The 20669-nt window shown below is 41.0% G+C and overlaps 1 protein-coding gene and 1 non-coding gene across 2 annotated transcripts in view; one reads left to right on the top strand and one right to left on the bottom strand.

Moving 5' to 3' along the window:
- POC1A (POC1 centriolar protein A) overlaps positions 1-20347 on the bottom strand; it is a 74441-nt gene extending 54094 nt beyond the window's left edge. Inside the window, exons 1-5 of the mRNA XM_065749366.1 lie at positions 20267-20347; positions 12025-12196; positions 6790-6969; positions 5596-5703; positions 4364-4479 (exon numbers count right to left, since the gene is read on the bottom strand). Coding sequence (XP_065605438.1) covers positions 4364-4479; positions 5596-5703; positions 6790-6969; positions 12025-12185 — 565 coding nt within the window. The 5' untranslated portion in view covers positions 12186-12196; positions 20267-20347. The remainder of the gene's footprint in view (positions 1-4363; positions 4480-5595; positions 5704-6789; positions 6970-12024; positions 12197-20266) is intronic.
- On the top strand, positions 10118-10305 carry LOC136057263 (U2 spliceosomal RNA). The gene has a single exon (XR_010623009.1). It is a non-coding gene; the product is annotated as a U2 spliceosomal RNA (small nuclear RNA).
- Positions 20348-20669: the final 322 nt, after the last annotated feature.

Here is a 20669-nt window from a genome sequence, read left to right as displayed (position 1 = left end):
TAATGATCCATGCCAGGACCACAATCCTGAGAGAGTAAGGAGTACACCTGATATATGTCGGAAGCTCTCAAGAACAGCACCAGCATGGTACGCCAGTACACTAGTAACAACGTTCAATACATATAAGGACCAATACAGAAGACCCCTAGTTTCTGAACTGATCTTACACTTCAAAACTTTGAACAAAAATTCCCACCATTGTACGCTTCCATTTCAGCCATATCAAAGGTAGCAGAAAGACTAGATAAAGTGGAGAAGAGACAGGAAGGCATAGTGGAGGAATTGTCCCTAGTAATCACTAGGGACGAATCTGTGGCAGTATCAGAAACATACGATGAAGACCAGGATGATCTGAAGAATCTGCTGAAGGAGTTGATTAAACTGATGAAAGTCTCAGCTATCAAAGGCAAACACCTCCCTGCTTGAGCAAATGACAGTAGTAACTCCATGTCACATGTGGCCCTGTGGAGCTACTTATGTGCAAATGGAGAAGACAAGAAGAAATGGTGTAAAAAAACCCCTCCTACTCTGCAAACATGGGTGAGATAATTACAATACAGGTCAACCACCAATGAAATTGTTCCACTCACTGCAGGTAACCAATAGAGGGGCCCTGCCCCCAGACAGGGTGGGGAAAGGGATAACAGAGTGTATTGGACTGTGTAGATTAGATGGCCTGGCACATCAGAGCCACAAAAATACAAGGCACTGGTGGACACCAGTGCACTCTAATAATGCACTCGAGTTATAAAGGGACAGAATTGATTTATATTTCTGGAGCGACTGGGGGTTCTCAGGAACTGTCTGTGTTGGAGGCAGAAATAAGCCTCACCAGTAAAAACTGGCAGAAGCATCCCATAGTGACTAGACAGGGCGCTCCATGCATACTCAGTGTAGAGTATCTAAGAAGGGGAAATTTCAAGGATCCCAAGGGATACCAATGGGCTTTTGGAATAGCTGCTGTAGATATAGACAACATTCAGCAGCTGTCTGCTTTACCTGGCCTATCAGAAGATCCGTCTGCTGTGGGGGTACTGAAAGTAAAAGAGCAACAGGTATCAATTGCTACAAAAACTGTACAATGATGGCAGTACTGCACTAACAGGGATTCCTTGCTCCCCATTCATAAGCTGATTTGACAGCTAGAGAGTCAGGGAGTGATCAGTAAAATTCACTCACATTTTAACAGCCCCATATGGCTGCTGCATAAAGCCAGTGGAGAATGGAGGCTGATGCTACCGTGGCCTGAATGTAACCCCCACTGAGTGCTGCTGTGCTGGACATGCTACAACTCCAGTGTGAACTGGAGTCAAAAGCAGCCAAGGGTATGCCACTACTGACATTGCCAATGCCTTCTTTTCAATTCCTCTGGCCACAGAACATAGGCCACAGTTTGCTTTTACCTGGAGGGGCGTTCAGTACAACTGGAACTGTTTGCCCCAGAGGTAGAAGCACAGCCCAACCATTTGCCATTGGCTGATCCAAGCAACACTGGAACAGGGCGGTGCTCCCGAGAACTTACAATACATTGATGATATCACTGTGTCGGGCAATACAGCAGGGAAAGTTTTTGAGAAAGGAGAGAGAATAATCCAAATTCTTCTGGGCGCTTGTTTCACTATTAAGCAAAACAAAGTGAAAGGACCTGCCCAAGAAATTCAGTTCCTAGGAATAAAGTGGCAAGATGGATGTCAACACATCCCAACAAATGAAATTGACAAAATCACCAGTATGTCTCCACCCACTAGCAAGAAAAAGACACAGTCTTTTCTGGGTGTAGTAGGTTTTTGGAGAATGCACATCCCAAACTACAGCCTCATAGTTAAGAGCCCTCTATCAGGCGACACAAAAGAAAAATAATTTTGTGTGGGGTCCTGAACAGCAACAGGCTTCTGAGCAAATTAAGCAGGAGATATCCATGGCGCTGGGGCCAGTACAGATGGGACAGTGTAGGGCAGATAATTCAAAAGGATGGAATTCAGAAGAGATATCGTGGAGGATGGTATATTTCTGTAAGGCTTTATATAGATGGTACACAGACTACTGGTAAGTAAAGGGTGGCTCACCTTTTACAATGGAATATTGGTGAATGTGAGAGATGGCCCATGCTTTATCTTTACACTGACTCGTGGATGGTGGCAAATGCTTTATGGGGGTGGTTACAGCAGTGGGAACAAAACAACCAGCAATAGAAGGGTAAACCAATTTGGGCTGCTGAACTGTGGAGAAACAATGCTGCCCGAATAAAGAATATGGTTGTAAAGGTGCGCCATGTAGTTGCTCATGTTCCTAAGAGCTGGGCAACTGAGGAACAACAAAATAACCATCAGGCAGATCGAGCTGCCAAAGTTAATGTGGCTCAAGCAGACTTGGACTGGCAGAAGAAAGGAGAGTTATTTTTAGCTCAGTGGGCCCATGAGACCTCAGCCCATCAAAGAAGAGACACGATGCATAAGTGAGCTATAGACCAAGGGGTGGACTTAACTACGGACACTACTGCACAGGTTATCCATGACTGTGACACATGTGCCATAATTAAACAAGCCAAGAGGATGAAACCTCTCTGGGAGGAAGGGTGATGGCAGAAGTATAAATATGGGGGAGATGTGGCAGGTTGATTATATCACCTTGCCACGAACTCGTGATGGTAAGTGTTATGAGCTTACCATGGTGGAGGCAACCACTGGGTGGCTTGAAACATATGCAGTACCCTATATTACTGCCTGAAACACCATCTTACATTTGGAGAAGCAAATTCTGTGGCTACATGGAATCCTAGAAAAAATTGAGTCTGATAATGAGACTCATTTCAAAAATTCACTTATGGATATTTGGGCCAAAGAACATGGCAATAAATGGATTTATCATATCCCCTACCACGCACTAGCTACTGACGCCACTGACGGTGCAGGTTATTCTCATCCTTCCCTTTCTCCCTATCTTTTCCTCGTATCACTGTTACGAATAACACCGTGACATTTGGAACAAGCCATAGCAACAGGAGTAGAGCAGCTAAACGACTTACCCCTATTGGAAAACAGCCAGACTTCTACATGTAGGAGTCTGTGACAAGGCTACTTAGCCATTAACTCCTCAGTGCGATTGCGTATTTAAAATAGATTCCCCAGAAATGAGGCAGTGTAAGCACATACAAAGGAAGGTAACGCCCCCTAGTGGGACGAAGCGGGCAGCTCCACCTGGGAGAGCCACAAAACTAAATCAGGTTTCGCCAAAGTGTGTAACCCCCCACAGAGCAGATTTACAAAATTATTAACAATCAGATTTACAAGATTATTAACAATCAGAACTAAAAGTGATTGTGAGTCAGAAATAACCATAGAAATAAGTAAAATAAAAATAAACTTATACAAGAGTTGGAGATGCTCAGGTATAAAATTTAAGAAGTTCAATACTAGTTTGACCCAGCTCCAAACAGACAATACACTTGAAAAGGTGAGCTTGAACACAGAAGCCAAGAACTAAACATAATCCAGGTAGAGGAATACTATATTATTTTTTTTTAACCCAAGAAGAAAACTATCATTGATGAAACACATTGATGAATGTGTTATGCACATTCAGTGCATAACAGTCAGATAAGGTGATCCTAATGCTGCTCCTACCTTATGCACAGAGAGCAAAACAGCCCACAATGCAAAGAGAATTACTGAAGGCTTCCAAAATGTGCAGATTGCTTCTGCTTTTCACCAAACTCTTTTCAGAAAAATCATTAGTGGTAGAGTAGCCACATTTAGGCACAACTGATATGCACAAAGCAGTAGAATAAACTCAAAGAAGCTTGCAGGGAAGGGGTAGGTACATCAGTACACAGTACCAAATAACAGCACTAATCAATTTGACAAGAACGGGTAATTTTTAAAGAAAAGGTGGGAAAAAAAGAAAAAGATGTAGCCTCTTAAATATAAAGCTACCTACCCCACAGATAAATTAACCCAATTTTTTCATCAAGAACTTAACCTGTTGTTTTTGTGTGTTTTTTTAATTTGGTGGCAAATGTCACATCTTATTTGCTGCACATCATTTCCTGAAGTAAACAGAATCCAAGTGGCACTGCAGGTATCACCAAAGCACACCTGCAACAAGGGACACTTCTAGTGTTGTGGCTTTTTTCTCCCACCCTCCACAATGAGCAAAGAGAAACCAGAAGAGAAGTGTCTTATCAATATGCAAGAATTAACCTCTGAGCTAGAACCAAAGCAGGAGGCTGGTGAGGAAACGATTCCCCTCATGGGCCTAAGCCAAGCCCTTCTGCAAAAACAGCAGGTGACAGACATCTTTGGAACTTCAGAGTAATCCATAGCAAAACATGGACAAGTCAGGTTTTTCAAAGATCTTAACTTGCCTTGATAATGTTGGAGGAGTCTATTCATCCTTACATCCCACACCTTCACAGCATTATCTGTGCCAGCTACAGCAATGCATGTACCATTGGGATGAAATTCCACATGATTTGCAAACCTGTAAATTGCAGTTAAATCCAACTGTTTAAATTCAGCCCTTGCTTGAAATCAAAATGGTCCTTTCAGGAAGGGAAACTAACTATACCATGATACAGTGATATATAAAGAAATAAACAGAAAATTCACACTGGCAAATTTCTCTTAAGACCAAGCTCATAAACCCAAGCAGACTGCACGATCATATCTCAAAATAACTGTCTTCAAAGCTCTTTGTTACTGCTGTGTGTTAGGAGCTGCAGGTGTTAGGAACCTCCTGGAATTTGAAGGATCTGACTATAGAACATTTTCAAGTGTAAACATATGCATAATATGTGTTCTTCACTAATTTAGCAGTATTTCTAGATCAGTGTATATAAAATTATTATTTTTATTATTTTTCCCTTATTAGTCTTAACTAATTTTAAAGGAGAACTGAAATGAATTTATGCCTGAAATCCCATGCTGCTACTCACAATACAGTGGAGTTGAAACCAACTTCTTTTCTGAACTTGTACACAGTCTTTTTTTAAAATATTTTTAACTACAGTAAAAAACTTAATCTTTAATGAAGAACAACTTGCAAGAAATTAGTTAAAATTAATAACCATCTAAGAAGCTGGAAACAGGCCCATCTGTATTTTTTATTTCTCAATAATTTTTCAATAAACTTTTGCTGCAGCTCAGTATCTTGTATGAAACAAAATTTCCTGTTTTGACAACTGAAACAAAAATGAAGAAATTTTGAATAACAATTTGTCACTCTGAAGATGGAACAAAACATGCAAAGCATTTTTACTTTTAGTTCACTTTAACTTAGGACACAAATCAAAAAACAACCCAAACCTTGATATATCTGGAATAAATCAATTACTTGTTTCCAATAATAAATAGTAAGAACACAGAAATTTAAGGCTTGAGGTTCCAATCTGGACAACTCATGAGATCAGAGCAATTCTGGATGCTTTTCTTCCATTTCATTCTCTGATGGCTGCTTTTGTAATAGGTGCTAATGTTTTCCTAAGAGGTGGAAATTTTCAGGGCAGGAATCTCTAGCTGCAGTAACAAAAACAGATTCATCACACATCCCCACTTCAACAATCACAAGGCTGTTTTTTACACCCTGGCATGTACTTACCCTCCATGCTCACAGAAGGAATGTATACATTCTCGGCTAGTTTTATCCCACAGCTTGACAGTTTTGTCATCACTGGCTGATGCTATTAACCGTCCATCAGGAGAGAATCTAGAAGAGTTACAGCAACTAAGAAGCATACCCAAATAAAAAGTGTCCAGAGTCAAGTGGATTTAGCCAGCTGTCAAAGTTAAAGTCCAAAAACACACTTCGTTCTTCAGGAAGTCACATTGACATTAGTTAGACTGAAAATCCAACTGCCAGTGGTAGAGGGGAAAACAGCAACTGATAAGTCCTCAAACTATCCCTAGTGCATTACATCATCTCCAGGCAAGTCTTCAGACTGACTTTAGGTCCCTTGTCCTACTTGTAGACTTGTACTCAGAAGAATGTATGTGAAATTTTTAGATGGGAGCTAGAGATTAAGAGAATAGAGATCAATATACATCTTCAAAGGCAAAAATAGCATAGGATCAGAACTTAAGTCTAAGTGAAGAACATCATACATGGTGGAAAACATCCCTTCTTCTCTACTGTGAGCATCTATAGGACTACAAGTCACTGCTACCATGAAAGTATCTAATAAAATTATCACCTTTAGATAAACTGAAGCTTTAACCTAAATATATATACGCATAAAAATTCCTCAGAACTATGATGGATCAATGAAAATTGACTTTTTGAGGCAGTTACAAGAAAATAATGATTTTGTAACAGCAGCTCTTTCAGCATTGTGTACTACCTTTTTATTCATATAAAAAGCAAAGATCATTAGCTGAACTTTCAGAACATCTAAAATGAATAACATCTAAAAAGAATAACACACCAAAATGCTTGTAGATAATTATTATATACTTTTAAGTATTCTCCTTAACCAAATGTTAATTATGAGGTACTGATGACCCTTTTTGAATAGACCCATGACAAGACTGTAAGTAACTAAGACAAAAATAATTATAATCCTTCACTTATCTCTTTTGGTAAATTCAAGATGCAATACTCATAACGATAAAAGGTGAAAGACAGAACTAAGCAGAAAAGATCACTAAAGAAATACAAAACATAACTGTTATCTGAGGCCTCTCTCCATAGTTTAACAATACATTTTTAGACACTGGACACATTTCCATCATGAAACCCCAATGTCTCATAGTCTCTACTTTATAAGATAAATCAACAACAGAGCAACATACTTACCTGGCACAACGAACCCAATTTATGTGTTGATTGAGTGAGAACAAAAACTTCTGCCTGTGAACTGTCCACACTTTGACTGTTTTGTCATCGGAAGCTGTAACTAAGGATTGGCCATCGCTGGAGAAATGAATGCTTCTTACAGTTGCTGTATGAGCCTTGAACACAGTAGATTCTCCTTTGCTACACAGAAGGAAAGAATACTTCAGGACTGTACAGCAGAACGGCTCTTTGCTACTCTGTTCATTACAATACCTGAAAATATAAAGCTTCTGTATGTCTATAATTAATCATTATTACTATGGAAATTTACGTTGACACTAGGGAGAAAACTTTGACCAAATCCAAACTAGTTCACACTTCACAAACTGTACAGAACACAAAGCTAAATCCAGTTCTACTACAGTACCGTAGCCCAGTCCACCTTGAAACGCATGGCCCAGAAAGGGGCAAAAATGCTGTTGTTAATTTGTGCAACTATTTAAAACATATTCAGGATCATCAATATAAGAGGAGCAGCTGTGACTTGGTACTACTAACCAGAGCCTTCACTTCAATGCATATGAAAAGAGAGGTAAGTTTTTACAGCTAATCTATGTAAAGTCAAGAAAGCAACTACCTGACATTCATTACTGCAGTGGCCAAAACTCCAGCTGACAGATTCATAGGAGAAACATCACAACTGAATCCAGAATGCCTCCTGTTGTACAGCGCTGAGAAATATTAGTATTAATGCAGTTGGGCTAGACAAAAGATAAGGTACACCTAAATCTTATTTCTCCAACATTTCCAAAGAAATGCAAGAGGCATTCTTCTGGCAAATAAACGTTAGACAGAGCACAACATATTTAGAGATTCAACAAGTCATTTTGGACCAAGAGTCCTGTTTATGCACAATATATTCTGCATCATCATTAATGCAATGTCCACAGACAGAAAAGGACAACAGAGACATGTTTTACTCTGATTCTCTTTAGCAGCCTAGCATTCTACTGAGTCTTCTGGAAAACTGGGTTATTGCCATATGCTGAGGTCCATGGCACTACTGAAACTAAAAAGCAGAAAATCATACTATATGCTTTCCAGCAATACCCTCACATCCTCTTCAGAAAGGTCAAAGATTCCAAGTTTTATTTAATCCTTAATTGCCAGAAAGCAAAGAACAGTAAAGGTTTCTTAGTGAAGTTTTCTTTTTGTACAAAAGCACAAAAGATTCCAACATCTGAGAAAATTTCATAGCATGGACATTTAATTATAGAATTCAATAACACAGCTTCCCCTCAATAAAACTCACAAGAGAAATCCACAACCAAAGTAGCATTAACTTAGTAACCTATCCTCCTCAAAAGCAACTACAAGGCTTCAAATTCTTCAGAAACAAAGTCCCGACCTGCAAACAGACTAAGGTTTCTCCCTCCCCTTTAACAACTCTACAAAACTGGCAAACAAACAAGTCACAAACCTTACTTATCTCAACATCCCTTGTTTCAGCTATGCCTAAAGAAAGTAAGCTAGCAAAGAACCCTAAATAAACATGTTAAAGCTGCCACACACCAAGATATTTCACAACTGATACAGCACTAATTTGTATTCCACACTAGCCCTTTTCTGACACTACAACCATAGATATAGTTTAGACCACAGAGGTCATCCCTAAATTACTAAGACAGCATCACTGAAGTTCAGTTCTCCCATTACACTCCCACTTTTTTTATTTTAGCTTCCTAGAAATCTAACAAGTTTGAGATAGTTGTCCAGTCGTCCTTAGAAGTTGAAATCTCCCTTCAGCTGGGACCACTGTACTGCCACAACAAATACATCTAGGAAATTCCTGAAGCATACTAAAGATAACGTCCTCTGAAAAGTACTGAGAAAGACAACTATGAAAGGCACCCTCCTCGGTCTGTTTCAAAACAGAGAAGGCCTGGTTGGTGACATGACAGCAGGTTGCTGTTTTAGCCACTGTGATCATGAAATGAAATCAAGTTCAATATTTTTAGTGTAATGAGAAGATAGTCAGAAGAGTTGCCACCTGGATTTTAAGAGAACAAACTTGAAGATACTAAGGGAGGTAGCAATCAGGGTCCGCTGGAAACTGGCTCTCCAGAAGGCTGAAGTGTGCCTATGATTTGGTCACTTTTTAAGTACCACCTTCTAGAAGCAGACAGTCCCACTTTGCCTGGAGTCAAGCAAGCAATGCAGAAGGCTGGCATGGTTGCACAGGGAATTCTTTCCAGAACTTTGTCAGAAAAGAAAATATATCAACTCATGAAGCACAGTCAGGCTTCACATGGAGATAACAGAGTGTCGGTTCACATTTGTGGGGAAAAAACAAAAGCTCACATTGGCTAGGATATGTTAGAATAAAACAAAACAAAAAAACACCTTTAATATACGTTAACAGCAAGAGAAAGAGGAAAACAGGATTGAAAATTGATGAAGATGGTCACCTAACAAGTAAGGATGAGGAAAAGGCAGAGGCCTTTAATGTGTTTTTTTTGCCTCCATTTTTAATACTAATGATAGAGTATGGGGTGCTGAGTTGGAGGACCATGGCTGGCAGAGCAATGACTTTTCATCTGTGGTCACCAAAACTGTATGGGACCAGTGGTATCAGCTGAATATAAGTCCATCAGCTCTGATGGAATTTACCTGACTGTCTGAAGCAGCTAGTGGATGTTGTAGCCAGAACTCTCTCAACAATTTACCAGACATCCTGAAAGTATGGGGAGGACCCTGGTGACTGGAAGCCAGACAGCTGTGACCCAGCACATCTAAGAAAGCTACAAATAGCCTCAAGGGATCAGGCAATAGACTCAATTATCTTTGTAGGTCCTTTCTAACTGAACTACTCTACACTAATATTCCTCTCCAGTATTACAAACAAGCAAGCAGTGCAGCTCTGGAGATAGCAGAATGACACTGTCAGTCTCTTCTATTACTCCAGATTGATGAGTCGCAAGGTTTAACATTTTATTAAACATAATTAACCTAGTGTCTTTTAATAACATACAGGTTGACATGTAATTGTGATCATTTATTCCAGGAAAGTTTAACTAAGCTGAAATTAACTATAATTTCAATTAATGTGTACATTTCATTTCTTTTTTACTATGAATTAAGTTTTAACTGCATGAAATTTCTACCATATTTATTGTATAGTCATTCCATCATTATGAAATCACTGTTACAATTCTGTAGTTAAAAGATACACTGAGATTTACACTAAAAGAAAGGATTACGCTTTTGTCAACTGAAAATGTCACATCTGACTCGGATGTAAAAAGAATTTTAATAAGAGTTCAGGCATCAGTTTCAGGTGAGCATCATGACTGTCTCTTGGACTTTTGGCTAAGACCAAGTGTAGTATCTGCTCTTATCTGCTTAATATCTGATACCTCCTCTAGGAGAGGACTTCACATTAAATGGATTTTTGGGTGTGGGAGTTGGATCCAGAGCTTACTTCATCCACTCCATGCATCATCCTGGTATGGGAGTACCTTGATTTTTATTTTCCCAGCTCTACATCGCATCTTTTACTTTACCACCACAGACTTCAGGTCTGCTTTCCTGGGTTCTGGAAACAATCCTTTAGTCCTTAATAACATCACTCAACAAGCTCAGAAGCAAAAGGACCTCAAGCATTTTTTTGTATATCCGTACATCCACAAATAAAAACAATTCCACAAGAAGCTAGAGGAAAAACTGGCAGTTCTTTTTCTGCATTTCAGACACAAAAGCTTCTGATCATTTGCAGCAAAATTAAGTTTTGAAGCAGAAGCTCTGCTCTCTCCTGCTTGTGTTCTTGTATATCACATAAAACAATGCATAACAGTGAATCAAAAGAAGTTATGAAGACTCTCAACCAATAACTGCCAAGGACTTGACAAGTATTAATGAGTTCAGGTGTGTTATTAACACTGTCCAGGCTGAACTAGGGCATGGGGTAAGCACAGCGCAGAGCTGACTCCAGTTAATAAATGTATGCATTTTGATACATTAGCTAAACACATTCCTGTGAACAGCAAAAAAATGTGCAGCCTTGCTTTTCATTTTGATAAAGGAATTTGAGAACAGGTTTCAAGATTGCTGAAAGAATCATCAATTTTTTTGGATATCTGTGACTCCATTTTCAGTTGACATAATATACATTATCTGCAAATTTTAAATTCAAATGTATAGGGTTGCCATCCGATATTCAACTTAAAGAAAAATCTTATTATGTATCTTTACCAGACTTTTAGAAGCTCCATCATTACGAGAGGAAGATGTCCCTGGCTTATACAATCCACCTTACTCATGTCATGGCTTTTTGGCAATACACAGACTTGTGAACAACTGTTTTCAAGGATAAAATACAGGAAGAGTAAAATCTCACCAAAAATCTGTGCTGAACACCTTGAGAACTCAGTAAGAACTGTTATTATTTTCATCAAACCAGACTGATGTGTTAGTTCCTCTAAACTAAGGTTAAAAATCTAATGTTATGTTTTTGTTGTTTACATACATTAACTATATATATTAACTATACATTTTATATGCAGCTCAAGACAATTCCTCTTCACTCAACAAAGCCAAGGCAAGCCGACAGCTTGGACAGCCATAAATTAAGGGAACTAAGCCCTCTACTCAAAAATTGAAATCTTTATGGGAAGAGGCAAGTAACGTATTGAAAGAGTAAGTAAATTCTAGTTAATCACCTTAAAGCTCACCAAAAAGTCAGCGCACAACCCAAAAATCATCTTTTAGTACTATGCCATCATTTAGAACCCATGGAGGAAAATTACTAGATTAAGATCAGGAAATAAAGATTAGAAACCATCTAATAGTAGATGGACTAAACTGGCATGAAAGCTAGTAACTGTTCTGTGAGCAGGGTGATGGTTATCTCAATCACTATACTCCACCTTGAGTTTAAGTACATTGCTTTAGATTGGCAGAGAAGCAAAGGATTGGTTTGCTCCAAGAGACTGACAAGAGTGGGGTAGGAGGAATTACATAAGTGACTTAGTATATTAGCATATATTAGAAGTTAATACCTAACTTTAAGCTTTGAAAGGGGATTCAATCTCATTTCCAGTGGCATTTCAAGACTGAATTACCTCTTCTATGTCTGAGCCGCTGCATAAAACTGCTCTTTCCTCAGTCCCAGACCTGCAGAACTGCTCTCAAGAAGGAAGCAAGTATCCCACACCAGATTTAAACACAAAAAGAGATGCAGAGGGAACAGATACTTACACACTCGGAACCCATAGGCAGACCGTTTTGTCTCTGGATCCTGAAGCTACAAGGTGGCCAGAAGGAGAAAACTGAACACACATCACTGCATCTCTGTGGCCCACAAGGTGATAGGCTCTCATCTGAGGTCTCATACTCCAGATCATCAGGCATGAATCCATTGAGCCACTTGCTGTGTTGAGAAGAAAAAAGGCAATTTGCATTAATTCTCCTCCAATTAAAATGGAGCTACTTCCACTCTCCATTTGCCAACACAGCTTCCAACAGCTTCACGCATACTTTTACATTTTGCTTATATATACTCTATATTGAATCAGCAATTCATACTTGTGCACTAGGTTGAACTAACATTTCAGTTCCCAAGATAATGCAATAGCTGCAGAGGGAAAGGCAAAAGCCTCCTACCCCCAAAAAATGTGCACTAAGGAAATGCATAGAAGTTCTACAGAGGAAGCTCATCTCATCACTTTTTATTTGAAAATAGAGGCAGACTGAATATCAATTAAGCAGAAAAGCCCTGTGAGCTAGTGACTCAAAGGCAACCCAAAGACATTTCATCCCCAATACCTAGCTGTTTTCTTGTAGCAAAATGTTGTTCAAACACAGCTCAGCACTTAAGAAAAATTCAATCTTGCAGTAAAGTTAAAGCAGAGCTCATTTTGCAACAGGAGGAGTCAGTGGGACTTCAGGGCAGTCATGAGATGAGGGAATACAAGAAAGAATATTCAGAGCAGAAGCTGCGGAGCAAGATAAACAGCATGAGAAAGCAAAGCTGAAAACCAAGGACACTCCAGAAGAAAAACAAAGTCAAGTAAGCTGCATGATGGCTGTGTGTCACTGTTTTATGATTTTTGGTATAGGTATTCCACATCATAACATCATGTAGTGCATTAAGAGTTAAAGAGTTAATGCTCCAGCTCCATGGATCATTGATAGTTCCGGGTATACCTATCTCAGAAGAGAAGAACTACATTCCCCAGATGACTGTGCGATGGTTTTCCTTTTTCGTGTTTCTGCTCAGTGGGAAAGATAAAAACTGTCTGCAGTCACGGGACGCTCTCTTTCCTTCGGGATCAACTCAGCAGTGGATGCTCGCTGCTGTCTCGCCTTCAGCATTTAGCATAAGGCCTTCGGTTTATCGGACACTCTCTCTTGCTCATTTTATTAGATTTATTAACTTCAATTGCAATTATACTGTATTATATTGTGCTATTTTGCTTTCTGATATCTTATTCAGTAAATTAGCTTTCCTCTTTCTGTGGGTCCCCCACACCGTCACAGAACCACACCGAACCAGCCCATAAACCATTGACTCTGTGTGATCATGACCCTGACTGGAGGAAGAGTGTGTAGTTTTGAATGACAAGGAGTGTTTGTGGAATGTCTAGTTGACGTGTAAAGGTAGTTAGGAAAGTCAAAAGAGAAAATTTGTGAATGTATATAACGAATGTTAGAAACTGTAATAAATGATTTGGATCATTCACATCCCAGTCGGCGCCTCAGACGCTGCAACGAGAAGCTTTAAGGGACTGTGGGTAGAGACTCAGGTACCTCCACCTACCCGTACCCACTCAGCCCACTTCTTCATTCTCAAGTCTACCATCTATACTCACCTGTTAAAAGAAAAAAAGAAGAAAAAAAAGCAACCACCACAAAATGCAACTTGTCTTTACACCTTGGCTTCCGCAGAAGGGGTGAAATGCATGCTCCAACATCAAGAAGGGTGTGCAGGGACACTGTAGGAAACAGGCACTTTACTCACAGTAAATGTGAGTAAAGAATGTTCATCCCCTTGGGCCTGTGTGAACCCAATGAGGTTTGACAAGGCCAAGTGCAAGGTGTTGCACTTAAGCCAGGGCAATCCCAGGTATATTTATACAGACTGGGGAAAAAAACTCCTGGAAAGCAGAAGGACTTGTGGGGTCCTGGTGGATGAGAAGCTGGATATGAGTTAGCAGTGCGCTTGCAATCCAGAAGGTCAACCATATCATAGAATCACAGGGGTTGGAAGGGATCTCAAGAGAATCCAAGCTCCCTGCCAAAGTAGGTTCCCTACACCAGGTCGCACAGCTAGGCGTCCAGGCAGGTCTTGACTATCTCCAGAGAAGGAGATTCCACAACCCCCCTGTGCAGCTGTGCCAGTGCTCCGTCACCCTCACCGTAAAGAAGTTCTTGCGCACATTCGTGCAGAACCTCCTGTGCTGCAGTTTCTGTCCGTTTCCCCTTGTCCTGTCTCCACACATTTCTGAAAAGAGTCTGGCCTTGCCACTTTGTCCCCCACACCTCAGATATTTATAAAACTGGATCAGGTCCCCTCTCAGTCCTCTTTTCTCAAGGCTAAAGAGATCCAGTTCACTTAGCCTTTCTTCATTCCACTCATCTATCCCACACATTCTTAGCTTTGTTATAAGGATGTCATGGGAGACAGTATCAAATGCCTTGCTGAAATCAACGCAGACTACATCCACTGCCCTCACCCCATCCACCCAGCCAGTGACAACATCATAGAAGGCCACCAGGCTGGTCGAGCATGACCTCCCCTTGGTGAACCCGTGCTGGCTACTCCTGATAACCTCCTTTTCTTCCAATTGTCTGGAGATGGCATCCAGAACAAGCTGTTCCATCATCTTTCCAGGGACAGAGGTGAGGCTGACTGGCCTATAATTATCAGGATCTTCCTTCTTGCCCTTTCTGAAGACCGGAGTGACACTGGCTATCCTCCAGTCATCAGGCACATCCCCCATTCTCCAAGACCTCTCAAAGATGATAGAGAGTGGTTCAGCAATCACCTCTGCCAGCTCCCTCAGCACCCGTGGATGCACCCCATCAGGTCCCATGGATTTATGAACATTAGCATTGCCTAGGCACTCACGAACCATCTCTTCCCTGACTAAAGGAAAGTCTCTCATTCCCCAGACCCTCCCACTAACCTCCAGGGTCTGGGATTCCTGAGGGAGAGCTTTTTCACTGAAGACAGAAGCAAAGAAGGCGTTCAGTATCTCCACTTTCTCAGCATCCCCTGTAACCAGAACAACCTCCTCACCTAATAGGGGGCCCACATTCTCTCTAGTCTTCCTTTCACTGAAATGCAGTTTTCCTAGTCTTCCTTTTATTTTTTACATTCTGCACTGGATTAAAAAAGGAGTGGCCAGCAGGGAGAGGAAGGTGACTGTCCCCCTCTACTCAGCTCTTGTGAGGCCCAACCTGGAGTTCTGTGTCCAGGCCTGGGGCTACCAGCACAAGAAAGACACAGAGCTCTTGGAATGGGTCCAGAGGAGGGTCACTAAGGTGATCAGAGGGCTGGAGACCTCACTGTGGCCTTATCATACTTGAAGGGAGCATATAAACAAGAGGGGAATTATTATTTACATGGGTTGATAGTGACAGGACAAGGGGGAATGGTTTTAAAGTAAGAAAGGGGAGATTCAGGTTAGATATAAGGATTAAGTTTTTCACTCAGAGGGTGGTGGACGCACTGGAACAGGTTGCCCTTGTGAAATATGACAGATGATTTGTGTCAGTAGGGTGAGGAAGGGGGACAGACTCAAGGATGATGCTGTACTAGAGATAACACGGACATTAACCACAAACCCCAACACTCGCTTTTAAACAGAGAACAGGATGCATATGTAGGCACCCGATAATCCAGAAAGAATTATTGTATCAGCATATTTTAACTAACTTGAACCTTGAGCAATTAACCTTATTGTCAACGGTTTACGGGCAGGTTCAGCCCAGTTCCGTGACGATTGGTGCGGGGGACACACAGACCCACGCCCCAGGAAAGGGGAAGGGGGAAAGGGAAAAGGGATGGGCGTAGGAACAAACCAGCAGCAACGATCTGAGGAGGAAAGCTAATTTACTAAATAGATATCAGAAAGCAAAATAACACAATATAATACAATATAATTGGAATTAAAGCTAATAAATAAAATGAGCAAGAGAGAGTGTCCAATTAACCGAAGGCCTTACGCTAACGCTGAAGGCGAGACGGCAGTGAGTACCCACTGCTGAGTCAATCCTCAAGGAAAGAGAGTGTCCTGTGACCACAGACAGTTTTTATCTTTCCCTCTGAGCGTAAACACGTAAGAACGCAAGGCATCGCACAGTCATCTGGGGAATGTAGTTCTTCTCTTCTGAGACAGGTATACCTGGAACTATTGATGATCCACGGAGCTGAAGCATTGACTCTTTAACTCTAAATGCACTACATGATGTTATGATGTGGAATACCAGTACCAAAAATCATAAAACCATGACACTTATACAACTAATTCAATGTGCGCATGCATGGAACCAAGGGTGAATGAAAGGACATTGAGGAAGACGACTGATCTTCCTCCTCACAACCCCCAGAGGGAAGAATACAACCCCCTAGCAACAGGCCATGCAAGCACAGGACAGTTATGGGTAATAAAGGAAGGAGGAGATTTCGGGGGGAACCAGGTAGAACTGTGTAGAAAAAACGGGGGATTGGTCTTCTCCATGTGTGCCGTTGGTGGAGCAGAGACTCCCCAGCATACCCAGTGCTTGCTTATTGTTTTTGCCTTTTGATTGTAACAAAATATTGCAAAAACTCCAATTGGACTCCGAGCATTTATGACACCCTGGAGCCATTCAGGGCAAGGTTGATGTGGCTCTGGGCAGCCTGGTATAGTGGGTGGCAACCCTGCCTATGGCAGAGGCATTGACACTAGATGATCTTTGAGGTCCTTTTCAACCCATTCCATTCTCTGACTCATTCTCTCCCCCCACGCTGGTCAGTGTTGTGGTGTTGCGATTTTTGTTGTCAGTATTCCACACCAGAACATCATGTAAAACAATGGGAGTTAAAGAGTCAGTGTTCTGGGATGGGAGGGGAAGGAGCGTCATTCAACTTGGGCGGCAGAGGAAGAGGGTTGGAGCTCCCAGCCGGAGAGCGGCGCTCTGTCATGCTTCCTCTCTGTTTTGCCGCGGAGAAAAACTTGTGTGCCTTCCCTGCAGTTTACTAGCGTAAGACCTTCTATTTATGGATACTACTGTCTCTCTCATTTTATTTGATTTTATTGGAATTAGTAAATTACTGTTCCACCTCAGATCGTTGCCGTTCTCTTTTTTTTTTTATACCCATCTGCTATCTTCGTACCCCTCCCCCTCCCCCTCTCACCTTTTCCCGGAGCGGTCCAGCCCCGCTGCAAAAGGCGGGGCAGTTTTTTTTTTCTTTCCCTCTCTTTTTATTATTATTTTTTGTGTGTGTGTCCCTGTCACGGACTCAGATCTAGAGATAACTCCGTGACAGTCAGATGCTGCTTTTTCTAAGACCTTCCTCATCAGCAAGAGCATGCAAATAGGAGGCAGAATTCAGATGTGTGCACACTGCAACCACAGCAAATAAAACTGACCCCATCTTCAAGAAACACTCCTTTCTTTGCGTTGTTTGCCTTCCAGGATGCACTGCTTGCTATAAGGAGTGGCCAGCTCCAACTTCACAAAAGCATATCTCAAATGAAAGCTCCCAGACATCCTGCAACGGAATTGCCAGGTCACAGTCTGAACCAGTAAATGAGCAACTGAGTGACCAGAGCAGAAGAGCCCAGATCCATCCAGCCTCTCTCATCTCAACTAAAGGCTATGTTAACACCTTTGTTTTCTTTACACATCCCTATGGTGCTGAAATTTATACAATCCATTGCTCTTCCCTATATGTTGGGAATTCCACTTCAACCTAGAACTGCCCTCCTCAGGTCTCACTGCCAACTCAGCAAACTGAAAATTGAAAACATGTTCACCCACCCTGAAGCCCACCATGCTGCATGCAATCTCCTGCACAGGGCCCCTGGTTATTGGTAAAGAGCAAATATATACTGCCATCAAGTTAGCAAAGAGAAAAAGTAGCAGATGGCAAGTCTCAGAATCTGTGCCAATAGATAGCGTCCTAAAGCACTTTAACACCCAAATAATGGAAAATTAGACTTTCCACAGGCAAAGTACAGAATGTGCATGTCTTTGTCTACCAAGAAACCATAGGAGTCTTTCTCTTCCTAAATGGGAAGTGGGCCATACCTGCACCAAGTTCTTAAGACTCTTCTAGGAATAAAGATCAGTTTGACATTAAGTTCCAATATGGCAGTATCCTAATTACAACAAGATTTCAGTTCATTAGCATTATGCCAAACAAAAAAAAATAGCTTCTGCTAGAAATGTTATTTTACAGTCACTTAAACAGAAAAATAACTACATTTTTCTGGTATCGGTTCAGGATATGTTCATTTCATACCAGGTCACTTGCAAAGCAGGCACTGGTGCAGAAGCAATGGGGCTGAGGAGTGTTGAGCTTTGAGGCTGGCACGTGTGGAGGCCTTCTGCAAGGGAGGTTCAGGTTGCAAATTAGGAAGAATTTTTCCAAGAAAGAGCAGTAATACATTGGTACAGGCTACCCAGGGAGGTCACCATCCATGGAGGTGTTGCAGAGCCATGGGGATGTGGCACTGAGGGATGAGGTCAGTGGGCAGGTGGGGATGGGCTGATGGCTGGACTTTACGATTGTAGTGGCCTTTTCCAGCCTTAATTATTCTATGATTACACATGCCCTTGATGGAGAAACAAAAAACAAAAACACAACTTCACATATTTGTCTGTTGGTTTTGTATCTCATTCAGGGATTCAGTCCCTTAGGAATTTAAAGGAAGACAACTATATAACAAAAGATTGAGTACATGGCCAAGCAGAAAGAGATTTACACTTTAATCACTGTTCTACTAAGACACTGTGTGTTAAAAATACTAATGTAAATACCATCGTTTTTACAGAAGTGATATTAAAAAAAGGAAAATAATGAAATAATGCTCTGCCATGTCATTTAAGTGTAGGATGCAATTTGGGACTTGCTAGCAAAAACTACCATCCCTACTGGATTAGGCAAACAATCTAACAGAATAAAAAAATTTACTCCTTTAGGCTTGGTTGGCTGATTTTGGACTAGAAAAAGGAATTATGTGGAGAAAAAAAGAACTCGGAGATCTCACACGAGTAGATGCGATTGACCAAACCATGCCTAAAAAAGAAACACTCTTAGAACTCATTGCCTTTCTCACATGATCATGTCAATTAAAAATATCAAGAGTACTTCTATCAAGGTCTGGTTGGAGGAAGTAAAGACTCACATGCTACTTCTGAGAGGTCAGTCAAATGCAATGCTAAATTATACTTAAGAGCATCCTTGTTGAGAAGAGACTTGCACTGACTAGATTCATTTTTAGGGATAGGCAAACAATCATGGATACAGAGCACAATGAAATCTCACTCCACAAACAAAGACTTAAGGAGCAGGATGAAAGACGGTAGAAAACAATTCAAACAGCGTCAGCAAGAAGGGTGGTACAAGACAGGTTTGATTTTCATTTCCTGGCATCTTCCAGAGCTACAGTGTTGCAGGTTTTAAGACCAAGAACAGGATTATTACAAAACCTGGTAGAATGTTATATTTCTGTTTAATCATATCTGCATCTGCAGCCAATCAGACATGTTGCCTCAAAGAACCGTTTCTGCCTGATCTTCCTTGTGAACCCAAGCAACGTTCTCACAGATCGAACAACAGCTTCATCAAGAGCCAAAACTCCTGCTGGTTCCAAGTATACAAGACAAACTAACAGTAGCTATGACACAAGCCTTGATGCAGCCACATGCAAATGACAAAACAGGAGAAATGAAAGATGGAAAAAAAAAACAAAAGCAGCATGGTTTTAACTTTGTGTTTACTGCACTGTAGAGCAAGGTAGCTTTAGGAAAAAATAGACATGTCTGATGCTCCAGCAGGATGTTCATGAAGTGTGACCCTGGTTCAAAAACAGGACAAGAAGCACTGGGCACAAACAGAAAATTTGTGGATAGAAAAATGTAAATGAATATGAGGAAGAACTTCTTCCTCGAGAGGACAACTCAGCACCAGAATACATTGCCCGTGGACTCTTTCCCTGGAATTGTTTAAAAGCCATATGCACACAGTCCTGCACTCTCAGGAACCCTGCAAGAGTAAGGAGACTGGACCAGACAAATTCCACAGGTCCCTTCCCACCTCAACCACTTCTGTGGTTCTGTGATTCTTCTAGTCACATAAAACATCCCAAAACCTCAGCAATCTTTTCATTGCAAAAATAAGTTAATTATTTTATAGTTCAGGACCTCCATAGCTCCTCTCATATAACTTAAGGAGAGAAATCCTTTTTTATCTGTAGGACACCAGAATACAGAAATGATGATTTACCCAATTGTTTCTTATTAAGACTGAAGTCCACAGTAGTGATGGCATCTCTGTGGCCTTTGAAATGTCTCTCTAGGGACGGATCTTCCTAGAAAACAATAATGTTCAGACAGGATAGATTAAGAATCATCTTCACACAATAAAAACATTTTATTTTCATGGCAAGCTAACCAAGCCACATATTCACTTCACAAGTCAGTTAGTGGTTCAAATGTTATACAATGCAAAACATATATTTCCCCATATATCATTAAGTTCTTGAAAGGGCAGGTTATTCCACACTGATAATCACTCCTGGTCTTACGTGCAGGACTTGTGCAAACCACCTGTGCATTTTTGCAATACACTTCTTACTGCTACCGGTGTGGAGTACCCACAGCTGACCCTGGAATGTCAGTCACTTGAG

This window comes from Cyrtonyx montezumae, unplaced genomic scaffold, assembly GCF_038088225.1.
Source record: "Cyrtonyx montezumae isolate F1298 unplaced genomic scaffold, pur_monq_1.0 scaffold_6, whole genome shotgun sequence".
Lineage (NCBI taxonomy): Eukaryota > Metazoa > Chordata > Aves > Galliformes > Odontophoridae > Cyrtonyx > Cyrtonyx montezumae.
Note: the sequence above shows the minus strand (reverse complement) of the source record. Positions and strands in the feature narration are given on the sequence as shown.